The following is a 23,465-nucleotide window of genomic DNA, read 5'->3' as shown; positions in this document are numbered from 1 at the left end:
TCATAACACCCAGGGTTAGTTTTTCAATATTAAGCACAGCCCGAGACTACAGCTAGACAGATGGGTGGATACTGAACAGCAGTTAAGGACCACCAACCATGGCTCCTCCAGTGAGCCCCTGACTAAGGCTGCTGTAATGCCACCGACAACCACAAAGTCTCCAGCTCTGTTTTTACCTCAACCCAATGCCCAATGGCTTTTATCTGTCCACTGTATTTTTAGGTCTCGCCTGACCCAGCGCATGCGCTGGTCTGGCGAGACTTATTGAGAGGGCTCCAAAAAGTGCTACCAGGCCAGCCTGGAGCTACAGTGCATGTGCGCGGGCGCCGCACTTTCCCGCGATTACTTTCACTAACGCGGCCGCAGGGCCGCTTTGATGTTGGATCGTGATCGCGATCACTTTCGCGGCCCCACGGCCGCTTTGCATAGCCAATAAGTCTCGCTTTTGGGACCTTGCAAGTATTTAGTTATGCAACTGTTGCATGGCTAAACACTTATAAGGTCCCAAAGGCGAGACCTATTGGCTATGCCAATGCTTGTTTGGTTAAAACTGTGAAGATGTGCATTTACAAACCTTCCTGCCAAGTACCTTATTTTGCTTTGCTGAACTGTGTCTGCACATACACCTGCACTTTGGCACTATAATTGTATGGTTTTGTCATATTGTTTGAGGAAACGACTGTGAGACATGAGGTAGTGTAAACATAACTATTGTGATTTAAGGAGAGGAGTTCATCAATAATATGGAATAGGTATGAATGGCCAGAAGAAGATCCTGAATTGAGGGGGATAATAAGCAAGCCTTGAAGAAGCAGAAAAATGCAGTGAAACACATGTTGGCTCCTTGGCAGATATTTCAATTCGCGTTCCATGACTCTTGCTGATAATTGTGTGACTTTTTGGGTCCTGAGTTGAAAACGCTGATGAGGAATTTGAAATGGTTTATGAATCGAAAAACTTTTTGATGGGAGGGTTATCAAATTAAGACTGTGGAAGAATAGTTTGGCTCAATCTATCAAACAACAAAGAAGATTAAATGAGTCAATATGGGCTCCAAGGATGGGGATAAAAACCTAGGCAATAATGGATATGTCTTTTTTTGATGGACTATTTTTGGAACTAATAAAATGGCATCTCATGGATTTGTGTTAAGTGTAAATCCTTTTTAAAAGTTTTATTTTAGAAAATAATATTTGAAGAGATACTAAAATTCAAATAGGAGATACTAAAATTCAAATAAAATGACTTTGTAAAACAATATGGGATAGTGATCTTGGTTATTCTCAATGGAAGTGCTCCTTAATTTTTGATATTGGGTAAAGTGTCTGTTCATACACACTTCTGCAGTGTGTGTGTGCACTCGTGTTTGTCTGCGGATGGTGGTATTGGACAGAAATCGTTATTAACAAACATGGCGCAGGTAACAGCTCAAAACCACTGATTCCCTATACCAAAAACATGCATCAATTTTAAATCTTGCCTTTATGCAAATCTTTTGTGTCGATGCCCCCATTGCCTTCTATTGATATGCTTAGATATCTTCAAGTAGTTAAAGAGGTTGTTAGGCAGGCTGTGGCCATAACACAGAGCTTCGCATGACGCGGCCTTGAAGATTATTTTGGCAGGTGCTGTCCTGTTTTTGTGTGCTACCCGTTAGGCCCTTGGGAGTAGACTATATAAGGGTCCTGAGTAAGTCAATGCTTCCGGCTATGAAATCAACAAGATGGGACAGAACCATTTGGAGGTGGTGAGGTAGTTTTCTGGTGCTTAGCAGACAGTGTGACAGACTCTGGAGTTATTGCTCACCATGGCAGGAAGCAGGCTGTCTTGTGGGCCTCAGTGCGGGGGAGGGAGTGGAAGGGAATGGAGACAGTTTCACTATATCCCAGGAACTTTGGAAAGAGAAAGACCTACTCAAGAGTTTGATCTGGGCCGAGATCAAATAAACAATATAGGCAATCTTGGAAGAGTCTAGCTTTTCCAGCAAATACAAATTCTAGCTGTTAGCGTACAGAGTAAAACTGAAGTACAATTTAAGTAGGATCCAAACATTAGCAATGAAATGATGAATCTGTTTAGTGGGTCAATGAAAGCAGATTGTGGCCTGGGCTGGACTATATATTGCCACTTGTATGCTACAGTGGCTCAGGGGGTGGCAGTATGCAAATTGTTTTGTGGTGCTTGGATACATAGTGGAGGATCATGACGGTATAGGTTCTAGCATAGGTATTCAACAGTGTTTGCGCTATAGTATACATTAATGCAAGCATCATGGACACTTCAGACCGGCAAAGATCCTTACAGTGCTGATCCCCACCTACTTGATAACTATATTTCGTTAATGTCTGCAATGTAACAAAACAGAGTCGTTTTACAACATAGGGGACTAATGAAATGAGCAAAACGGCAGAGAGCATCAAGAATTACATTGATGAATCGCAAAACAAACATGGTACCACACAACAAAGACCTCAAACAACTTTTAAGTAAATTCTTTGTTATTTCGACATTATGGTTCCCCACAAAGACAAGATAAGGGAAATGGCTATTAAAGCATAACAAAAAGGTTTCAACTGCTGGAAATAAACTGAGATAACAGACTAGAGATGAAAGCTCAATCAAAGAACCCAACAAGAGGTGTGGGGGACATTTAATCTTAAAATCAGGGGTCATATAATTTCCACACAACAAGGGGCTACATAGCAAAAGACTGGAAGATTATGATATGGAGTTGTACATGCTTTTGATGTCCCGGCAGTGCAGATGAAATACAGTATCGACCAGCCAGAATGAAGACTAGGCACATTGTTTGATAAAGTATATATTAAATATCAACATAATTAATCTTTTGTTGGAGCATCCCTGGGAGTCTCAGTGAATGCTGATTTAGAAGCCTTATGTATGAATTTGTATACGTGTGCAATGGTTAAAAATATTATTTTGAAAGCTCAGATGATGGGCAGGAGTGTTGCCCCCTTCTACACAGTCGACAATAATTTAATTACTTCTGTGGTATATAGCTGTTGGATATGAAACCGTCTTGATATAAATTCTGACTGATACAGTGTAACAAAGGAGTGTCATCGTATGCATTCTTGACTCACAAGTGTGCATACATGTACATGATTGTTGTAGTCCTGAATGGGACTAGAGGGTACCGAGACAGAAATGGTACCGGGGTGATTTCTGGGTTTTATGAGATTCCTTTATGTTGCTATATTTAATACATATCTTTTAGTGTACTAAACCAATACAGAATGTTTTTAAAAGTTAGTTGAATTTCACTTGTGCTTCAAACTGAGTGAGGTCAAAATCATATTCATTCTCTTTCTTTACCTCAATCAAGCTTGTTGGTGTAGCTTAGCTCACTGATAACGGGTCTGGCACACAACACTTACAAACATTTATGTTTTTCTTAATCATAGTGTCACTTGTGCAGTAAGTAGCAGCTTCAAATAGGATTTATTCTTCTACACACAGATGCCACCAAAATCCACTGTGTGTATAAAACTGAACACAAGCAGAACGATGATGCCTTTATCTTGTGAGTATCTACTTGGCTACTTAGCAGTGAATGCAAAGGAAAAAGGGGGTTATGGCTTTCTTTCCATATGAAAGAGCTACATCATCCACACCTCCCTCTTTCTACCCAACTCCCTCTATACCCCCACTGTAAAGTAACTGCATTGCTGTGTGCATGATGGTAATGCTGATGACCTTTCTTTGGCCCATCTAACAATCCACCTTTCACAATGCATGAAACTGATATTCACTGCCTTTTAACCCTAAAACAATATATTAACACTGGTCCTACCATTTTTATTAGCCACACACAGCACCCTCCCACCCAAAACAAATACAAGCCAAATTGATATCACAGTTAATTAATAAACAATACACTAGTCTGCACCATAAATTCAAGATAGACTGGTACTTAGCAGACACGCTAGTCCTCCACTGACAAGTCGCATTGGTCCCCACTCATAACAGTGAGTGGTCCACTCTCACACACACTGATATAAACCACATTGGTCTCCTCAATCAAAACAGTTCATACCAGTTTCCCCACCCGAAAGACTAATGCAAGTCCTACCCAACTGACAAAGGCCCCACTGTTCTTTCAACTGGCACAAGCCAATCTGGCTTCCCCGCTACACCAGCTTTGCTAATATCAGCCAAAATTATCCCGGCCATGCTAGAATCTAGCACAAATACTATCCATGCTGGCACCGCATGATTTGCCACCAAGCTGGTCAAGCAACAATATCAGGCAAACAAACCTGAAACAATTTTGGCCACACTGGTTTACTCAGCAACATAGGCATTTCTGGTATCCTACTGATAGCACACTGGCCCTCCCACAGATTTCAGTCACACTGGTCTCAACAACTGACACAGGGAACACTGTTCACATACTGATTCAGGCCACAATGGTCCAACCAACAATACCATTCTTACCAATAATGAAGATATGGGCCACATAGACATCCCCAACCAATACAGGCCACACGGTCCCCCCCACAGATATAGGCCAGACAGGCCATAAGACAATCGAGCTGCCTAGGACACAAACCGAAACAAGTAGAACAGGCCCAACCAATAGGCCCTACACCGATATAGACCACACAAGCTAGTATGGGCCACACAGACATCCTACAGCTACAAGCCACATGCCTCACACAGATATGGGCCACAGAGACCCAACATTGATACAATCCACACAGATCCAACGCCAATATGGGCACACATACCCAAAGCAGATTCGAGCGACACAGGTTTTACACTGATACAACTCACTCATATATCACATGGGTACGAGACCTACAGATATACACTAATTCAGGCCATATATGTCTAAAAACGATACAAGCCACACAGGTCCCCTGCTCACATCTTCAAAATCAAAGGTCTCTCATGCAATAGAAACAATTTGCCATATTTAGGAACCCTTTCATTTTTACAGTAAAAGGTAATTTTCTATCATAATGTTACTGCTATTAATTAAAAATGGATGAGCTCAAGTGATTTGTTTATTCAGGTACACCGAAGACCACCACCACTCAGGATCCGAGCCAGGCTTCTCTAACTGAAGTCAATGACCTCCTTGCAGTATAGAGCCTAGTCTGTGACAGCTGGTGCCTGCAGCACTATGTAGGTGTTTTTTTCACTCAATTTAAATTAAACTTCTGCACCTGGTAATGTATTTGATATTTTGAGTGATTCTGAGACACAGAGAGCACAGCGTGCAACCTGAAGATCACATGATCAAATGCTCAGTATGGCAGATTCCTCCTTCACAAAAAGTAAATAAAAAAAAGAGAGAGAAGACCGAGTTACGTTATAACATCTACCACTTAAGCGGAAATGGCCAGATCAATATACGGTATGCTTCACATAAATTGGCAATATTATTGCTAATATCCTATCAAACATAAAATGTGATATATTTAGTACTGTATTGCATTATTTAAACCCCAGGTCCATGAAGATATCCATTATGAGAAACTTTAATTGCCCTCCGTTTCAATACATACAAAAGTGCATTAATTACCTAACAGGCCTGTTCCTACACCGATTAACCTGAACCTGTTCTGTTCCTATCTCCTGTACCCTATAATTCACTACTCTGCTGGCGAATCCTTACTTATTTCTCCTTTTATTATCCCACCAAGGATAAGCCGGTTCAAAACACACAGATCCACACTACAACACTACTCCTGCTTGATAATGGTGTACTAGGACAACCAATTGTGTTAGGGCATTCATTCTGGAATGCATGTTCCCACTTGCCTCCAAATCACAAAGACACAATCAAGAATGCGAAATTTTCCAGGAGTGAAATATCTGCATCAATTGACACTAAAAACGACTTTGCTTATACATAAGGCAGCAAATATATTGCTATTTAATGTGGGAATAAAGATAAACAAGACATGATCCTATGATTCCAGCTAATAGTATCCCCTTCACATCACCCTCCAGCAGGGATTCGGCTGAGTATTACACTTTGGGGGGGGGGGGGGAGATGTCTTTTAGATCGTCACTTATCAGCATTTTAACCCCACGTGGAGCCACACAAAGCTTCGCATGGGCAGCATCGCCCTTTTCCAGTTCCCAACTCCCTTCACCCCCAGGAAGAGATAAACCTGGAAAACAATTCCCTTATCACTTTCGAAGTGAAAAAATCCACTTCCAGAGCCGGGCTGTTTTAAACCTGACCACTTAACCTTACATACTGGCATTTGGGAACACCCAAGAAGGAGCTTTTAAACTTTAAAAAAAGGGGAGGGGGGAATTTTGGTTGGTTCCAGCCCGGCACAGTAAGAGTGAAACAAGTAAAACAAACATTTTAACATCTCAAACGTTTAATCCAAGGTTAAAAAAAAAAAGAAGTGGCAATCTCCCTCCTGAACAGAGAGATTTGCAAAAGTTTCATTTAAAAAAAAGAAGAAAAAAAAAAGACGACGCTCCAAAATGCTTTTGTTGCCTTGCCGAGCAGCAGGACTGCCAGGCATGGGGCCCCTGGAGGGAGCCCGGTCCCTCAAGGCCTGCTCTGAGATACACAGGAGATAAGGCCCCATAGCGACACGGCAGAAAGGGCCTGGCTGGGCACATGTGAACCTAGCATTCCGGAGAAACAATCGCTAACCCAGCAGAGGAGCCCCTGAAAGGCTTGGCCCATGAATGGGGGAAGGTCGCCTGCTCTTTATCACGAGGGTAAACCTCACCCCGGCCAGTTTCTGACCTTTGACCCCGGCGGATTCTTCATTTAAAAACGAATAAAGGAATTCTTGCCTGGAGGGTAACCCTGGGCTCCCAGTTCCTAACTTTAGAAAGCGAGGCCTTATCTCCCTGTGTGTCCAGGCCCCGGACTGTGGCGCACATGAAAGTGCGTGGCTTGCACCAGCAGCGCGCGGCGCGTTACACTTCTGAGGCGAACGCTAATCTAGGGCCGAGAGCTTCGCTCAGGCCGCATAAAAAGCACATCCTCGCACCCTGCTGCTAGCGCCGACCAGGGGAGCTTTGTGCTTCTGGGGGAGGAAAGAATGGCCATTTAATGCTTATTCTTCCGCTGTTTAGTATGTATAGCTTCTGCCTTCCCCTGAGCCGCGAGACAAAGTCATTTTGGGTTCACAACAATTTACATCGAATACTTTCAAACTAAATAATTACGCCAATAAAGAAGCTACTTCCATTGACTCCGGCTACAAAGTGATGCAACAAAAACATGCTTTGAAGGCGTTATTAGCCGTGTGTGTGTGCCAGTTAAAGCCAAGGGATTTGACATTTTAGCTTTGCTTCCTGGAAACAGGCACACCGAGTGCCACTGAATACATTAGCCCCATCACAGATGTGTGCCCTGAACTCCCTTCCCCCTCTATTTTAATTAATTCCTGAAAAAATGGCTCCTCTTCAATTTCAGATACGACAAAACGAACCTCTGCTCCAAAGACATGTCAATATTAGTCGAGCTCATTTCTAAGCCTACTGTCTTCAGCATACGCCCCCCCCCGCCCCCCCCCGAGCCCAGCTGTACCCACGGCTTCCCAGAATCTACAGGACGACGATCTGCCAGGAAGAGTTTTACAGTTGCTGATATGCATATGACAACTTTCTTCAAAGCAGTATGGTATGCCCAAGGAACAGGACTTGGGGCCTATCTGTATGATTCACACGTACTTCTACTTCATGGCAGAATATTCCTAATTGCAGAGTCGCCAAGTCAACCCCGTGACATTTATAAGTCATAAGTGCACCAGTCATTTCGTTTTTTTGCATTCTTGTTCGTGCTGTCATAAACTTATAAGCAGAACTGCAACTACTAAAATGCAAATGATTTTTTTTTTTTAAATGAAGGGCGTGGATATTCACTCACAGCTTGTATAGGAAAACGTGAACTCTCAGCAGCTGGATTTTTTAAAAAAGTTCAACAAATGTTTTCTTCGTCACAATAGACCAGCTGCAAAAGGGAAAGGATTGGCAGAGGACGTGGCGAGGTAAGTGAGGCCGGGTATTGGAGGTGTGGGGGTAGTCGGTGACGTTGTTAGGGCTGGGGCGGGAAATCAGGGAAGTTTCAGGAGGGAAGGGGTAGTCTCAGGTCTCCGGAAGGAAAGGAAGGGTTAGTTTTTGGCCACGGGGCCATTTTAGGGCTCAGGGAGGGGGCCAGGGATCAGGTTCGTTTTTAGAGCTTTGGAGGCCGGGGTCAAGGTAGATCTTTGCCCAGGATGCATTTTAAGGTTCAGGGCAAGGTTTGGGGCAGATTTTTGCATAGGGGGCGTTTTAGGGCTCAGGGTGATGTTTAGGGGTCGAGGCAGGGGGTGGGGTGCTGGGTTCAGAGTAGATTTTTTGCCCTGGGGGCATTTTAGGGCTTGGGGCAGGGGTTGAGATATATAGGTAAGTTTTAACCATGCATATGTCTTTGCCATAAATGCCTTAAAAAAAATGCATAATTTGTAGAAGTCAAATACGTGAAGACTTGCGTGGTCATGACCGCGTTGAACTGGCATGGGTGGTTCCATCACACAACCAATGCAAAAAGCCTGCCACTGGAGATATTGAACACCAACTTCACTGAACATACAAGTCATCAAGAGACTCTTTCGTCTGAAAGACGTGATTAAACTATCTACTCTACAGAAACCTAATCCACCTAGGAACTGTAGTGGACCTCTCCTGTGCATAGATAGAGCTGAGGAAGTGAGGCAACTAAACATTCACAATGTGAATGAGGAAAGGACTACTTCAGTGTGGCCTATTCCGGGCTCAAAGTATAACTTAACCTGCATGACAAGCGCCTTTTTAAAGCAATGTTTGTTGGAAGCCTGACTGCTGAGCTCAGATGGTTCAAAATGAGCAGCACGTAAGTGAAAAGGACAATGTGGTGGCAGATGCACACCACCCATCCCCAAAGACCTAGGTCTCCATCTTTACCCTGTTTTCACAGTACCATTGCTGTCTTTTGATTTACTCTAGAATACTCCTTGTGCATTATTTGCAGAGGACTGCACTGTAATTATATTTATATGCTTATTACCCCTGACGAGGCGAAGAAGTGCTTTTTGGAGAGTAGCATGCTACTCTTGAACACAAAGTGAATTAGTATAAGAAAAATGTCTTTACTTTGAGCGGTGGACATGTTAGTTTGTTAGTTGGATCGAAAAGGATAAAGGGGGATAGAGGAAGGAAGAATCTAGAAAGTGTTATTTGGGAGATCATAGTTGTAAAATGAGGTTTATAATGAGTCAAAGGAAGGATAGGGAAAGAATCTTTACAGGGCTATTAGGGAGATCATAGGAGTAAAATTAGGTTTTAGATGAGTTAGAGGAGGGAAGGGTGTAATAGGGTTATTAGAGAGATCACAGTAATAGAATGAGGTGGATGAGTTAAGAGTTCGGAGATAGAGGATATATTGAAAGATGTATAGGATAAGAATAAGAAACAGAGTAGTGAACTGGAGAAAGTTGAAGGGTTTTCCCCTCCGATACTGGGAGTAAATAATAAATATATAGATACATAACTACATAGAAGGGAATACATGTATATGGAAAACAATAAATCCAAAACAAAAATAGAGAGAAAGGGATTCTCGCAATGGAAGACCATTGGAGGGGGTACTCCTAGTCCCCTTATAAATACCTAACGTTGAGACCGGCCGTATCTCCCTGTAGAGTCTCTACAGGGAGATACGGCCGGTCTCAACGCTAGGTACACCACGGACTGATTTGCTCCTCTGAATCTTGAATGTAACAAATCGTACGACCCCGACTCCTATGAGGCATGCAAATACCGCGTTCTCAATTTTTCCCTTTCGACGATTTGAAGGAAGGGAGTCCTAACCGTGAGTAGATGGTTAGGTTCTAAAAGTGACCAAGGGCAGGGTACGCCTTAGCGAGTGTACACCCCCCCGGGTCACGTTCACTGGTCCTGACGAAAAGTCGGTAATAACAACAGATGGTTGAAACATGTAGACCTTTTTTCACTTTTTATTTACTTGAAGATCCTATAGGTCAATCTAACCTATCACGGTATCTATATCATTTTTTAACATTGTCCAAATTGCCCTAGAATAAATTATTTGGATTGGGTTCAATTTGGCCAATTTTTTACCTAAATTTTCTATTCACCTTCACACAAAAACCAGCTCCACTGTAGTCAGGTGTCGCAGCACACCTGGATGGCACTCGGCTGTCCAGGTGGGAACCTGATGATGAAGCATGTCACCAACCAGGTTGGTGAGTGAGGGGTCTTCTTAAGAAAGATAATCTCTTTCCTCTGCTCTACGTTCCAATACCCCAAAGACAGTTTTCTGTCGATTGGGAGTACTCCTTCGCTTTGTTTGGTATTATGGAAAACAATAGACATATAATGTTGTATTTATATAGTCCTAGATGTACAAGTATGGATAGTTAAGAGACTCAGACTTTCAATTGTTGCTGTATATAAAGCTAATTTATGTAATTCTATTATGTAATCATTTTTAGAAGAAAATTTAGAAACCATTAGAAAAGAAGGGTCCACTAATCAAAGTTAGGCATTTTCCTGTATAATCCAAACCTCCGGACCACTTGACTTAATCATCTGGGGTCAGACCAGTGCTTTAAATGGGCTAGTACTGACTGGTATGGAGTACCGGCACATTTTTATTTTGAGAGGGCGAGTACGGCACATCTCAAGAGAAATGCTATACTTTTGAATTGGAGAGTACTGGCACTTCTCAGAAACTAGCAGGTACTCTTGCACAGAGTACCCACACTTCTATTTTTCCATTTAAAGCACTGGGTCAGACTACTTTTTCGATGTAAAAGTCTTTCTGAATCCCACCTCATGGTGTGACCTTATACCAGACTACCGAGTTACAGGAACCCTACCATCAGCGAATTACAAGCTTATTGACTGAGCAGTCTATAAAGCTAAATGGCTCTAGAAAGACCCTAGAGGCCAATGTGCTGTTTGCTAAGCCCTACTTCTCATAGGAAGCGAGAAGCATTACCCAATTGGTCCAGCCACTCCCTCGTGAGGAAGCCGAGCTCTGCGGGACTGCACTATGACTTCATCACGCAGCGTCCTGCAGGATCTATTTAGGTCTCTGAGAAGTGCCCAGTGGATTGAGGCTGAGAGACCCAGCACACTCGAGTCCCAGTTTCCAGGCTCTTACTTTATCACAGTGCTGCTCCTTCGCATACGTTTCTCTACCCAGCAAGGCCCAACTAAGCACAAAGATTGTTAGGACACAGGTAGGTACAATTCACTTCTCATTTCTAGTTGTGTATGTCTGGGTTTCCCTTATTAGATATTCCATGTAACCTACTAACATGATTGAGATGCTCAAACAATCCATGGACAATCAAAGTAGGAAGGCCTACCACAGACACCCACAACACAGTTTCACAACATTGATATGTTTAACACAAGTACAATGCAGCCCAAGAGAAAGCGACCATATCTCGAAGAAAAACAGTGCCAGACACCCTAACCAGATAGAACAACAGAAACAGTCCAGCAAGCAAGTATTTTATTAGTTACACTGCGTTCTTGACAGCTCTTGGGAAATGTAACTGTGTTTTGGGCTTGACGTATGATGGCAAAAACTGCAATGGCATCAAACTGCAGAACATATGGTTCTACTACAAACTGAACCGGAACCCAGTTCACCTCCTTGGGGTCCATTTGAGGTTGAAGATTCACTTAAAAAATATTCCTAACTCAGTGTGAGGGCTGCTAAATGTAATTGTATTTATAGCTCAAGACTTGTATTGTGGCTTTGGCTCTGAAGGCTCTTCTCCGGCATATTATATTTGGTACAATGTGGTGTGCTTGTCCGGTTCAAAGACCAGGAGATGCACCAGGAACTAATATGAGCTACTACAGGCAAAGAATATATAGGAAGTCCTGGTCACTGATGATGTTGTCACCCTTCTCAGATAGAAAGTGGTTCTCTATGCTCCACCCTTTTACCGTGGGATCAAAGTGAGTGAGAGCAGAGGGGTACACAAAAAGAAGGGCACTGGGAGGTAAGTAAAAGAGTAATACCGTATATTTTGTGGGCTAGATTTCACCTTTATTTAAATTTGGGGAGCTGGTAAGGCTTTTTAATTGAATTTTGAATTATCTTTGAAAAGCTGATTTTTTTTCCAGCTCCCATGCAGCATCTAGTCTTATGCTTTAAACAAAACATGTAATATAAAGAAAAACAGCAGAGGCCTAGTTTTCCTCTGTGTATTTTAAAGTGCTTACAACTTTCCTTTAAAGTCTAAACATGCTGTGTGGGATATTAGTTATTCTTTACAAGGTAGGCTGCACTGCTTTTACTGTAGTATTACTGAGAATAAAATGGCACACTCGGACACTACAACTCTCAAATACTGAAGCCTTTGCCCTTTGTAAGGTTAAATGGATGAGGGGACAGATTTGAAGGAAACAGGAAACACTTAGTGCAGCATGAAAATAAACGTGGATCTAGGCTGAGCCCGCCTTGGCATTCCAGAGACAATTATCAGAAGGAAGCAAGAAACCTGGACTTACTTGCTAGTACGAGGTGAGCTTTTTGACTCAGTAGGGCACCATACTTATTCAACGCCAGACACTGGTAGTACCCTTCGTCGGAATGCTCGCCTCGCTTGCCTTCCACCTCACGGATATACAAGGAGCCATTGGACAAACTGTAGATTCGCTCATTCTCAGAAACTTTCTGTCCATTTTTCAGCCACGTTATAGTAACAGGAGCTTCTCCATGGGCCTGGCAGTCTAAAACCACAGTATCCTTCCTTGGAACAGTAACATCCTGAGGCTCTTTCACAAAAAACAGCTCATTAAAGCAGCACACTCCTAGGGAAGAGAAGAACAAGTGTGTTTAGCTGTCAATCATAAGAACCTCGCACAAGTTAACATTCAAGTTGTCTGCAACATAATTCAAAGACATGGGGCTGCTCTGGGAACCAATCACTGTAAATCACAGTACTTCCTTGTTTACAAGTAGGGGGTGCTTTTCTACTCTATATATTTACAATATTTATAGACCTCTACAGTAAGCAGGTAATCGCTTTAAAGAGAGAGAATAGCACAGCACAGGCAGCGTGGTGATGGGTACATGGAGTCATTTTCATAAAGAGTATGTACTTGCAATTTTATTTTAATTTGGTAGGAGATCAAAGTGTCGATATAAGTGTGCGGGTGCTGATGGTGAGTAAAGGGTGAGTGTGTTTTCAGTTTGGCGTGAAGGGTGCGATTGAAGCAATGGAAGAATTGTGAGTTAGACAGGTGGATGACATCTGTTTGAACTTGGTGAATATAGCCAGGGGGGTGTTTAGTAAGGGGCTCACCTTGGTATAAATGTAACACCAGATGGTGGGTGCAGAGGGCAAACTTGGAGGGGAAGATGAGTTGGTTGTGACCGGAGGGTGAACAACTTATTATTGGTGTTGAGTGGGTGAGTACTGAGGATGAGAACACGATTGACAGGGTTATTGTGTAGGTGTGTGGGTAAGGTAAGAGTGCTATAGAGAGAGACAGAATGTCTGACAGAACTTGTGAAAATAGGATGTCCTGGTATAATAAGGGTCAAGTTAAGTCACAAAAAAGAATGGCAGAAGAAGTGAATTTTGATGCTCCACCATGAAGTCAAGATTGTCAAAGACAGTTTGCACTGGGCCAGGTTGGCGATACATAACAATTATATGATCTATGAGGTGGGCCTTTACTTAAACAAGAAGATAATTAAAATAAGCATGGGACAGGTGTAATAGGATGAGGTGCGACAGGTTTTTTGATGAGGAGATCAACTCCAAAGTCTTTTCAAGGGGGGGGGGGGTGGAGAGAGAATTTGTCATAGTCAATATATAGGGCTGCTGGTGTTGTACAAATATTGAAATATATCCACATTTCAGGGATGGCCATGAAGTGTAATGGACAAGAGTGGAAGTCAAAGTGTTCTGTAAAGGTCCTGGGCATTGTTGGGTGAAGGAGGGTGGCGGAGGGGGAGGGGGGGATCACTTCTCACACCTTAGACAATATGGTGGAGGTTGGCCACCAGAGTCTGAAAAAAGACCTGAGCAGCCAGCGATTGGGTGTGTTGCTGCTATGCTTTGGATACTTTTGGACACTTTCATGGACATGCCTGTGGATCTTAGTATATGCTGGAGAGTGGGAGGACTGACTAATCAGATGTGCTCTGCAGCAGTTTCCTCCCTAGAAAGAATAGGCCAAAGAGATACAATGGAGAGCTGGTTCCAGAATCTCAGGGTGTACACTGAGAAGTCTTGATTTGAGGTCTCTTGCCATTGTACTAACGGCCATTGGGGTTTGCCAGGATTTCACGCTTGGTTTTGATATTTAGTTTTGTTCAGAGAGGTAACCTATCTTTTTGTGATCAGATCTTTGAAACTGATACCTATTTGTTGAACCACAATGCTGTCTGACTGGATAACATTTCTATTTGGTATTTAATCAGTGAACATCTTAGTGCAATACTACTTTATGGGGTTGAAGGTGGAGTCCAATACCCTGTAAGCAGGGTATGGCCCATGTCAACGCGTTAGAGGAGGATGGCGAACAAGGACTAAAACGATGGCCATAAGGTTTGGTGCAGAACAAAAGGGTTTGACCATGCACAGGAGAACGAGCTGATATAGAGTCGATGTCAACGGGAGAGGTATGATGCAGGGTACCAGGGTGAAGGCCAAGTCTTCTAAGGCCTTGGCTGATGGTCAGACGTGAACACCTGTGTGTTTCTTGATATACGCGTATCGTTTATCACTATGAGACGAAGCACGATTTTACACACTAGATTTAAACAACTGAAGTATTTAGAAACAGAATAGTAACTCTTGCAAATGAGCAAGAGGGGACAGACAGTAGGAATCGAGACTGACAACCAGAACTCCGTTTTTATTACTTATTAATATAGTAATTCGGGCTCAAAATCATGAAGATGGCTCAGAGGGCCCAAACCAGTCAGAATCAGCACCTTGCTTGCCAACGGTGCAAAAAGTGGCTTAAATCACGGTGTTCCTGCTGCTCTCTCAGAACCTTCGATATTTTAACCACCACTGTGATTTATTTTACTATCGTTGATTCAGACATAAACTTCCCACATTCTAAGGAGAAGTGCCCCCATCCCATCCACTTGAAGTGAGTGGCTCCGTGGAGCTTTGGTCATTTTGTGGTGCACCTCAGACTCAATGGACGCAGCACAAATGGAGACTGGGGCGCTTTTCTTACGGATTCGGATGTCCCACCCAAGCCCTCCTTTTCAGATACTACACACAGCAATAAACGCCCATTCACAAAGCCATAATAGCCCCATAAAAAACCACACGGTGGAAATATCACATTTTCAACCAGCTGCAACTGCCAGGGTCGAAAACTGCTCTTTGAGAATAAATGACAAACTTCCTGCCAATGAGGAAAGGTGATTGCAAAACATTTTTTATATTTTTTTAAACTACAGAGGAGAACTAAATGTGTTCTATGACCATCCCGGAGGTGAGGCACATTGTAGAAGCCGCCTGCTAATTTTACAAGCTTGTCAAAAAAGATGTAGAACAGGGAAAGTCATAAAAGGCTGATTTTACAAGAAATCATTAGCAGGAGCCTGCGCTTGTGAAGAGGGCCGTTTATGTGGCCGTTTTAGTGTTTTAAGATATTTTGCAGTAATTCCCTCGTGGTTCCTTTGCCCTCTTGGGAGGGGCGGTGGGCTGCTGGGCTCCATGTCAGTCTCACTGGGCACTGTTTACACTCCAAGCAGGCCTTTCCGAAAGCACAAGCCGGGCGGGCTCTGCATCGGGGCCTGTGGGGAGCGCAGGGATTAGCCAGTCTTCCTTCCAACTTGTGTATTGCCATCGTTTTCAGAAATGCGTAACTAATGGGCTGCTTACAGTCCAATGGGGCGGGGGGGGGGGAGGTTAATTGCCCAATACACATCTCTCAGACTCCGTTTCGGAAGCCCCAAGACCAGCTCGCAGTGAGTTGGAAGCAATGATACTCCTTCCAAGAGAAGTGGTACTCTCCGGTCAGAATTCAGCGTATGGCTTGTATGTATTCCCATACTATTAACAATTGTTATGGATATCCGACTTTATACCATGCAACACCCCGGGCAGAGTCACAAAATTCGAGTTGGCAAGCAAAGATCACACCTCGGGAATAGACTCTATTGGTTCAAAAGCCGGAAACTTAACCACTGGGCTCGAACCCATTCTTAAAATACTCACTACTTAACCAAATCGTTTCACACGGAGCCTCGGGCTACATGTTTTTCTGTGCATTTAACTCTTTCACTAGGCCCCCGAAGACACTGAGGCTATGCATACTTCTATGACAATCATCAGTTCAATGCATCGCACTGTAAATCCGTCCATACCTGTACAACATCACGAGCTGCACGATGAAAAGAACCCCCAAAGTTTTTTTTTATTAAATTGCATCACATTTAATGTTTAGACCATGAGCAAAGTGTTTTCTCGTTTGTTTCCCAACAGACTCTAAAAACACATGGACATGAGGTGTTACAGTGACACGGCCCATGCCCCTGCAATGGACCCATCTCCTAATTTACATAGCGCACCCAGGGTTCAAATCTTTCTCTTGGCACCCCAGCGATAATTGTTAAAAGGTAGCACAACACTAACAGGTCTTCAACATTCCTTATTCACAGACTGGACAGATCTCATTAAAGTTAGACACAGCACATCTCCAACGGAACCCGGGGCAACAGAAAGTAGTCCGAGCATCAACCAATGCGTAATATTCAAGCTGCAGACTCCCTCTGCAGCAACACACGCTTCATTTGGAACTACTTGCAGATCTCAAAAACGCACGAGCTCCACAGAACTAAGTGACCGAAAGGATGAAACGCAACACAGCCACAAAGTAAAACAAAAAACAAAAGTAACTGCTGATTTGATTAAATGAAGCCACAGCCTTTGGGTAGGGGCATGTATGTACTCCCATCACATGGCTCAAACCAAACTACCGGCAACCAACGTGGAAGAGGCAATGCCAAGCTTTTTAAATTACCTAGACGTGAAGACTGTAAGGGGTGAGTGGGGAGAAGTTGGGTACACGAGCACTCAAACTACTTCAAACTACTCCAACACTTTAAAAGAGAGGGTAACAAGCATGCTGTTTAAAGTGGGATGGTCTGAAAATACAACCAAGTTTTCAATGTGTGGCAGAAACGCTAACATTGAAAGGGCCATAAACGGGTTTAAAGCCGGGGTGGGGGTAGCCCGTCTGGAGGGTTCGACTAGGAGTACCAAACCAAGCGTGTCAGTGGTACTTTAAGGAACAAAGCATTGGCATCGCTAAAAACAGTTCAACCACACACTCTTGACATGCGTCTACTGCTGGATCAAAACAAGCATTCCACGAAAATAAAATCAATGCATTCCTAGATCACATTACAGCGCAGAAAATGACTATAAAAACTGTCACTCGTGAGTAAGATTAAATCCGAATAGCAAATTCAGAAGCTATACAATGACTGGAGCTCGCTGAGATATATAATGCGCCCACGAGGGCCTTGAAATCAAAAACAGATGCACAGGCCAGCCCAGGCACTTCCAGACATTTCAACGAGACCCTAAGATGCTCCGGATGTTTGGGGTTTTCGAGTTATCATACAGTGTGGAATATCTTCTTTCCTGGGAGAAGAGAGTTGGAGACTTCGCGGGACGCGGTGCAGACGAGTACACGGAGGAGCCGAGGGGGAGTAGTGTCAGTGAGCACCGCAAGCACTGGGCAGCAAGGGGGCTATTAGGAAGGCTCTTGGTGGGCTTCCCGTGGTTTGCGGAGCCCTTGCTCGTGTTTTAAGTCTAGGATGGAGTGCCTCCTCGGATACAGCCATCAGGGTCTCCGCTATACGATGCTACGTCCATGAGGTCAGAATGGAAAGCTCATTTCCCGTGGCTGCATGAGACGCACGCTGCACGGATTGTGCATGAAGCACTGGGGTTGGGTTCCCTATCTCTGGAGTTGCACGGGATTCCTGTTATCTGCGGGCTGTGCCGCTGGAGCTTGCAAAAGATCCGTATTGCATGGGTTTTGCACAGAATCCCCATTCTCTGGGGGATGCAAGGGTTCTCCGTCCTGGGCACGAGGACGCATTCCCTGGCTTGTGCCCGGTAGCTCTATTATCTGGTGCTTGCACGAGAGTTGTATACATTATGTGAGGGTGACTGCACAGGGCTAGTTATCTAGGACAGATATGGGCGCACATGCCCTGTGTTTTAGCTTCGTTGCATGGGGTCGGCACGAGTAACGCTCTCAGACATCTGCACCTGGTTTCACATTGTCGGCCGCCAGCACGACGTCAGGGGACAGTATCGGAGAATACGTTTATTTGGGTATTTCCGGTCACGAACCTGAACCATGCACGGCCCGGCACTCTCTGCCTTTGCCCTCAACCCTAACAGCAAACTTTGCTGCCCGCACTCACCTGACAGCAGAAGGCATATCCCTAAGGTTCGGCCGCACGCTTGTCGCCTGAGGTCCGCCATTTACCGGGCTCCTGTTCGCATGTCCTGCCCGACACATCCAGCTCCCCCAGCTCCAGCCTGTGCTCTGCTGGCCTCTCAGGCTCCCCTGGGGACTCTTTCCCCCTCCGCAGCTCCGGCGCATGGACAGCAGGAGCGATCAATTGGGGCGGAGGGAGCAGGGTGGGGAGGGGGCTGCCGCTGGCCGGGACTTCTTTCCCCTTTGACCCCTGAGAAACGGGTGGGGGAAGGGCTGAGTCCTGTCTCCGGACCAGGCACCTGGGGGCGGCCTCCTCCCGCTGACGTGCACATGATCCCAGTCCCTGCTGCATTCCCCTTCCTCATCCTGCTCGTCCGCCAGTAGCGAGCGCTGGACACTGGAAGGAGGGAGCGAGGCAGCGCAACCTCCAGTCCCGTGCAGCGGAGGAGAGCAGAGATGTGCAGACCGATGCAACTGCCCCGAGGCGCCTCTTCCACAGTGTCCCGGATAAAAGTGTCTTCTCTCCCAGTACGCACCTACAGCGCGCCTACTCTTCGGAAGGGGCAGCGGTTCCTGCTCCTAAGAACCACAGACACGACAGAGTTTCGTTTGCAGAGTATGATATACATTAGTACGTCTATATTGAGCCCCACACGCACAGGGTGGTGTTTGAAACTCTACCAAACTCCTGTAAATGGTGTCTCTTATGCAATTACTCCGCTCCGGTTGTAGTAGCACCTTTGCAAGGGGCCAGGCTCAGTAAAACAACAATGCATCTTCTTCTGAGAGACCCCATAGAGCGGGACAGCAGTGTCTCTTCTCCGGAACCCCATAGAGCAGTGCCTGTTATGCACACTGGAGTAATGCACAGCATTTCCTTGATGTTAGGTTATATAGATAATGTAGAATGTTGGAGAATTGTGTTTCTTAAATGTACTAGTCATAGCATCTCATTTGGAACCGACTGACATTAGTCCAGAGAGCTGCACTGGAAATAAAATCGATATGCTTGGTTTTAGACAACGTGTATTTAAATAAAAAAAAAGCAGGCCAATTGTGAGTACTATTTTGCTACAGATGGACCGTCAGTTTTGCGATGGGAATATTAGAGTGCCTTGGATATAATTTTAGACCATAACAGCCCAGAATAAGTTTTGGTTGAGTATGGCAGTGAACAAAGGGGTTTCCTAGTGTATTTAATGGTAAGTTAGGAACATTGAAAAGATTTACACATCAAATCAGAGTTAAAGCTGATGCTGTTTCTAAAATAAACAAAACACGCAATATTTCCGTTATTGTTAGGGATGAAGTTAAGGGTAAACGTAATAAATTATAATAACACACTTACATCATTGAACCATCTAAAACATCAGAGTGTATTTCTCATGTGGTTGTCACCAGGTGGCCCAATGTAGAGATGTGTTGACATAACATGTTTTTTTATAAGTTTGAAAAGTTGACCTAAGATGTTTGAATAACAGCATTGTTGTAGATCCATTTCCATTTTCAAGAATAGATGAAATGCTTTCGATTGCCAGACACAGCAAATGGTTTTCTCCCTTAGATATATCCTTGGCATATCACCAAATTTCTTTACACCTTGCGAGCAGACATTTAACTGAGTTTTGTGTGCAACCTTTGGCTGTTTTCAATTCAGTCCTAAGCCTTTTGGACTGGCATCTGCTGCTGTAATCTTTCAGAGGCCTATGTCAGAGCTACTTGGTGATATGCTAGCTTTAGTATTTTTTCAAGATGGTATCTTGGTCATGGGAGATAACAAGAAAGAAAACATGATGACAGATTGAAGAGTGTTTTGAATGTTCTAGATAAAAAGGACTTGACTGTAGAAATCACTAAGAAAACATTCAACATATACCACATACTCTAATATCAATGAAATACATTACTGCTCAGACACCAATCACAAGGACAGCAGTGCCTTTTCTGCTGACCCATAGAGTGCAGAACAGTGGCGCTTGTCATGCTGATGTCCCATAGATCATAGCAGAAGAAACACTCTTTATGACTCCCATAGAACAGGGCAGCAGTGGCTCTTGAGCACACCCCAAACCAGCAAGGTTGACTGTGCATCTCCTGCTGACCCCTGTGAAAGCTTTAATTAAGAAATGAAAGTGTCATTAGGTATGAAAATTGGACTATCTAAGTCTCTCGTAGACTTAGTCCAAGGCTATTAACCCCTAAACTGCTTGGCTCCCACTCCCCAGCGCTGGACCTTCTTTTGGCTATTAGGCGTTGTTGATCTCATAAGGTATCCACGCCATATTTGCGGCCTTTTTTACCCAACATCCTGGGGATTCTAAAGATACCCAGGGATTGTGGATTCCCCTAGAGGGGACTGAGCAAATAGGCAAAATATAGCTAAATTCTGAGTTATTTGTGAAAAATAGGAAAAAAGTGGACCCGATAAAAGTGTCTGTTTTCGTTCTCCTGAAAATGGCATCAACAAACGGGTTGCTGTGCTAAAGTTACCATCCTCCCCACTTTCATGAACATGGCACAGATGAATCGAAAACAATTTTTACCACAGTTTTGGCATTTTTCAAAGGGGAAGTCCATTTTCCTAATCTATGTGCTTTCATCCAACTTCCAGTTTGTGCTGGAAACCAGCGTGAAGCCCATTTGTGATCCAGGAAAGCTATAGATTTCTGAAAAGTAGACACAATTCCAAATTCAGCAAGGTGTCACATGTGTAGATCCCTCAAGGTTTTCCCAAGTAAACTAAGGGCCTGATTTAGAGTGAGCTAAAGAACGATGATAAATTCAACCCAGATCTTTGACTGGGGGTGAGTGTCTGAATAATTTCAGCGCTCCGTCTACCATCTCCTTGTGTTTGCTTTGTAGGCAGGGTATGCCCAGACGTGGGTCCCTTGCTCACTTTGCCACTGGGTTCAAGTTAGCCTGGCTGATAAGCAGTGTTACCCTGAAACCAGTCCCAGGAAGCTTGTTTCCGGTCCAGGGAAGACCTGGCTTGGCAGTCGGTCTGGACTGTTCCCATGAGGCACAGGGTCAAGACTGATTTGCATATGGCTTGGTCTGAACTGGGTTGGCGAAGTGAGCGAAAGAACGATGATGAATTCAACTCAGATCTGTGACTGGGGGTGAGTTTCTGAAAAGTTTCAGCGCTCTGTCCATGATCTTGTGTTTGCTTTGTTCACCCTAAGTTGGCAGGGTATACCCAGACGTGGGTCCCTTGCTCACTTTGCCACTGGATTCAATATAGCCTGGCTGATAAGCAGTGTTACCCTGAAACCAGTCCCAGGAAGCTTGTTTCCGGTCCAGGGAAGACCTGGCTTGGCAGTTCAGTCTGGACTGTTCCCATGAGGCACAGGGTCAGGACTGATTTGCATATGGCTGGGTATGAACTGGTGTGGCGAAGTGAGCTAAAGAATGATGATAAATTCAACCAAGATCTGTGACTGGGGGTAAGTGTCTAAAAAGTTTCAGTGCTCCATCCATCATCTTCTTGTGTTTGCTTTGTTCGCCCTAAGTTGGCAGGGTATGCCCAGACGTTGTCCCTTGCTCACTTTACCACTGGATTAAAGATAGCCTGGCTGATGAGGGGTGTTACCCCGAAACCGGTTCCAGGATGCTTGTTTTCGGTCCATGGAGGACAAGGCTTGGCAGTTTGGTCTGGACTGTTCCCATGAAACATAGGGTCAAGACTGATTTGCATACTGCTTGGTCTGAACTGGGTTGGCGAAGTGAGCGAAAGAACGATGATGAATTTATCTCAGATCTGTGACTGGGAGTGAGTGTCTGAAAAGTTTCAGAGCTCCGTCCATCATTTCCTTGTGTTTGCTCTGATTTAGATCTCGGTAGACAGGTTACTCCGTCACAACGGTAATGGATATCCCGTCCACCGAAAAAGAAATCCTATTATATCCTATGGGATTTATATTTCGGCAGATGGGATATTCGTCACTGTTGTGACAGAGTAACCCGTCTGCCGAGATCTAAATCAAGCCCTAAGTGTTGAAATAAAGAAATATGGACAGTGAGTATGAAAAAATAGACATTTGTGACAACATTTCCATCTGTAACGTTTTGTCACAATGACCGATTTACAAAAGCAATATACCATTACGTCTGCTAGACCTTTCCGATTGTGGGAATATATAGAGTTGTTTATGGTTCTCCAGGAATCCGACTTACCCAGAGCCAACAACTGAGCTGCACTGTACCTGGTTTTTTGTTGTGTACCAAGTAATGACCAATTCATATAGTGAGATATGTAAAGTAGATAATGGGTATCAAGGAAACCTACGTACATCTGAAATGGGCAAAAGATATGGAGTATAGGAGCAATGGTTATTTGTACATCTTTGAATTTGTGAGTAATTTAGAGGGTATTTTTCAAAATATCTTCTGTTTCTAACACACTGGCTTTCATTTGGAAGGCACAAATGCAGCAAAATGCAATTGGCAATAACATATGTTCTACTATTCTATGTTCCCACATGTCTTTCGATAAAAATAGTACATGACTTGTGTGGGTAGGCCTACTGCCTGCAACAGAAAGTGGGCCAAAATTCAACATGGACGCATCACATTTTTGCACTGAAAACTGACTCTTTTTCCCATTGTGGCTAGCTGTGAATTTTGGGCCTTAGCTCAGGCAGCACCGAGGGAAACCTAGCAAACTTGAACATTCTTGAAAACTAGACAGCTAGGGAAATCCAAGGTGGGGTGACTTGCGTTGCTCTCACCATATTCTTTTATCCAGAATCACTTGTAAACCTCAAATTCGCACGTTGGTATGATGAAAAATTCTGGTATCTGTGAGAAGCCACAAACTTCCTTCCACCCAGCATTACCCCAAGTATCTCAATAGGAATAGTACCTCGCTTGTGTGGATAGGCGTGGTGCTCGCGAAACGAAACGGCAGAAAATGCAACATGTATATATCATAATCTTCCACTGAGAAATGACCTAAATAGCGATAGCTGTGGTATTTGGGCCATAGCTCAGACAGCACCCAGGGAAACCTAGCAAAC

General features: G+C 44.0%; 1 protein-coding gene across 1 annotated transcript in view; it reads right to left on the bottom strand.

Annotated features, from left to right (window-relative positions):
- PRTG (protogenin) overlaps window positions 1-18,600 on the bottom strand; it is a 230,503-nt gene extending 211,903 nt beyond the window's left edge. The window contains exons 1-2 of the mRNA XM_085644135.1: window positions 18,434-18,600; window positions 12,523-12,825 (exon numbers count right to left, since the gene is read on the bottom strand). Of these exons, the coding sequence (XP_085500261.1) occupies window positions 12,523-12,825; window positions 18,434-18,494 (364 nt within the window). The 5' untranslated portion in view covers window positions 18,495-18,600. The remainder of the gene's footprint in view (window positions 1-12,522; window positions 12,826-18,433) is intronic.
- Window positions 18,601-23,465: the final 4,865 nt, after the last annotated feature.

This window comes from Triturus cristatus, chromosome 3_1, assembly GCF_964204655.1.
Source record: "Triturus cristatus chromosome 3_1, aTriCri1.1, whole genome shotgun sequence".
NCBI lineage: Eukaryota > Metazoa > Chordata > Amphibia > Caudata > Salamandridae > Triturus > Triturus cristatus.
The sequence above is the reverse complement of the archived record's forward strand: the minus strand, read 5'-3'. Positions and strand labels throughout refer to the sequence as shown.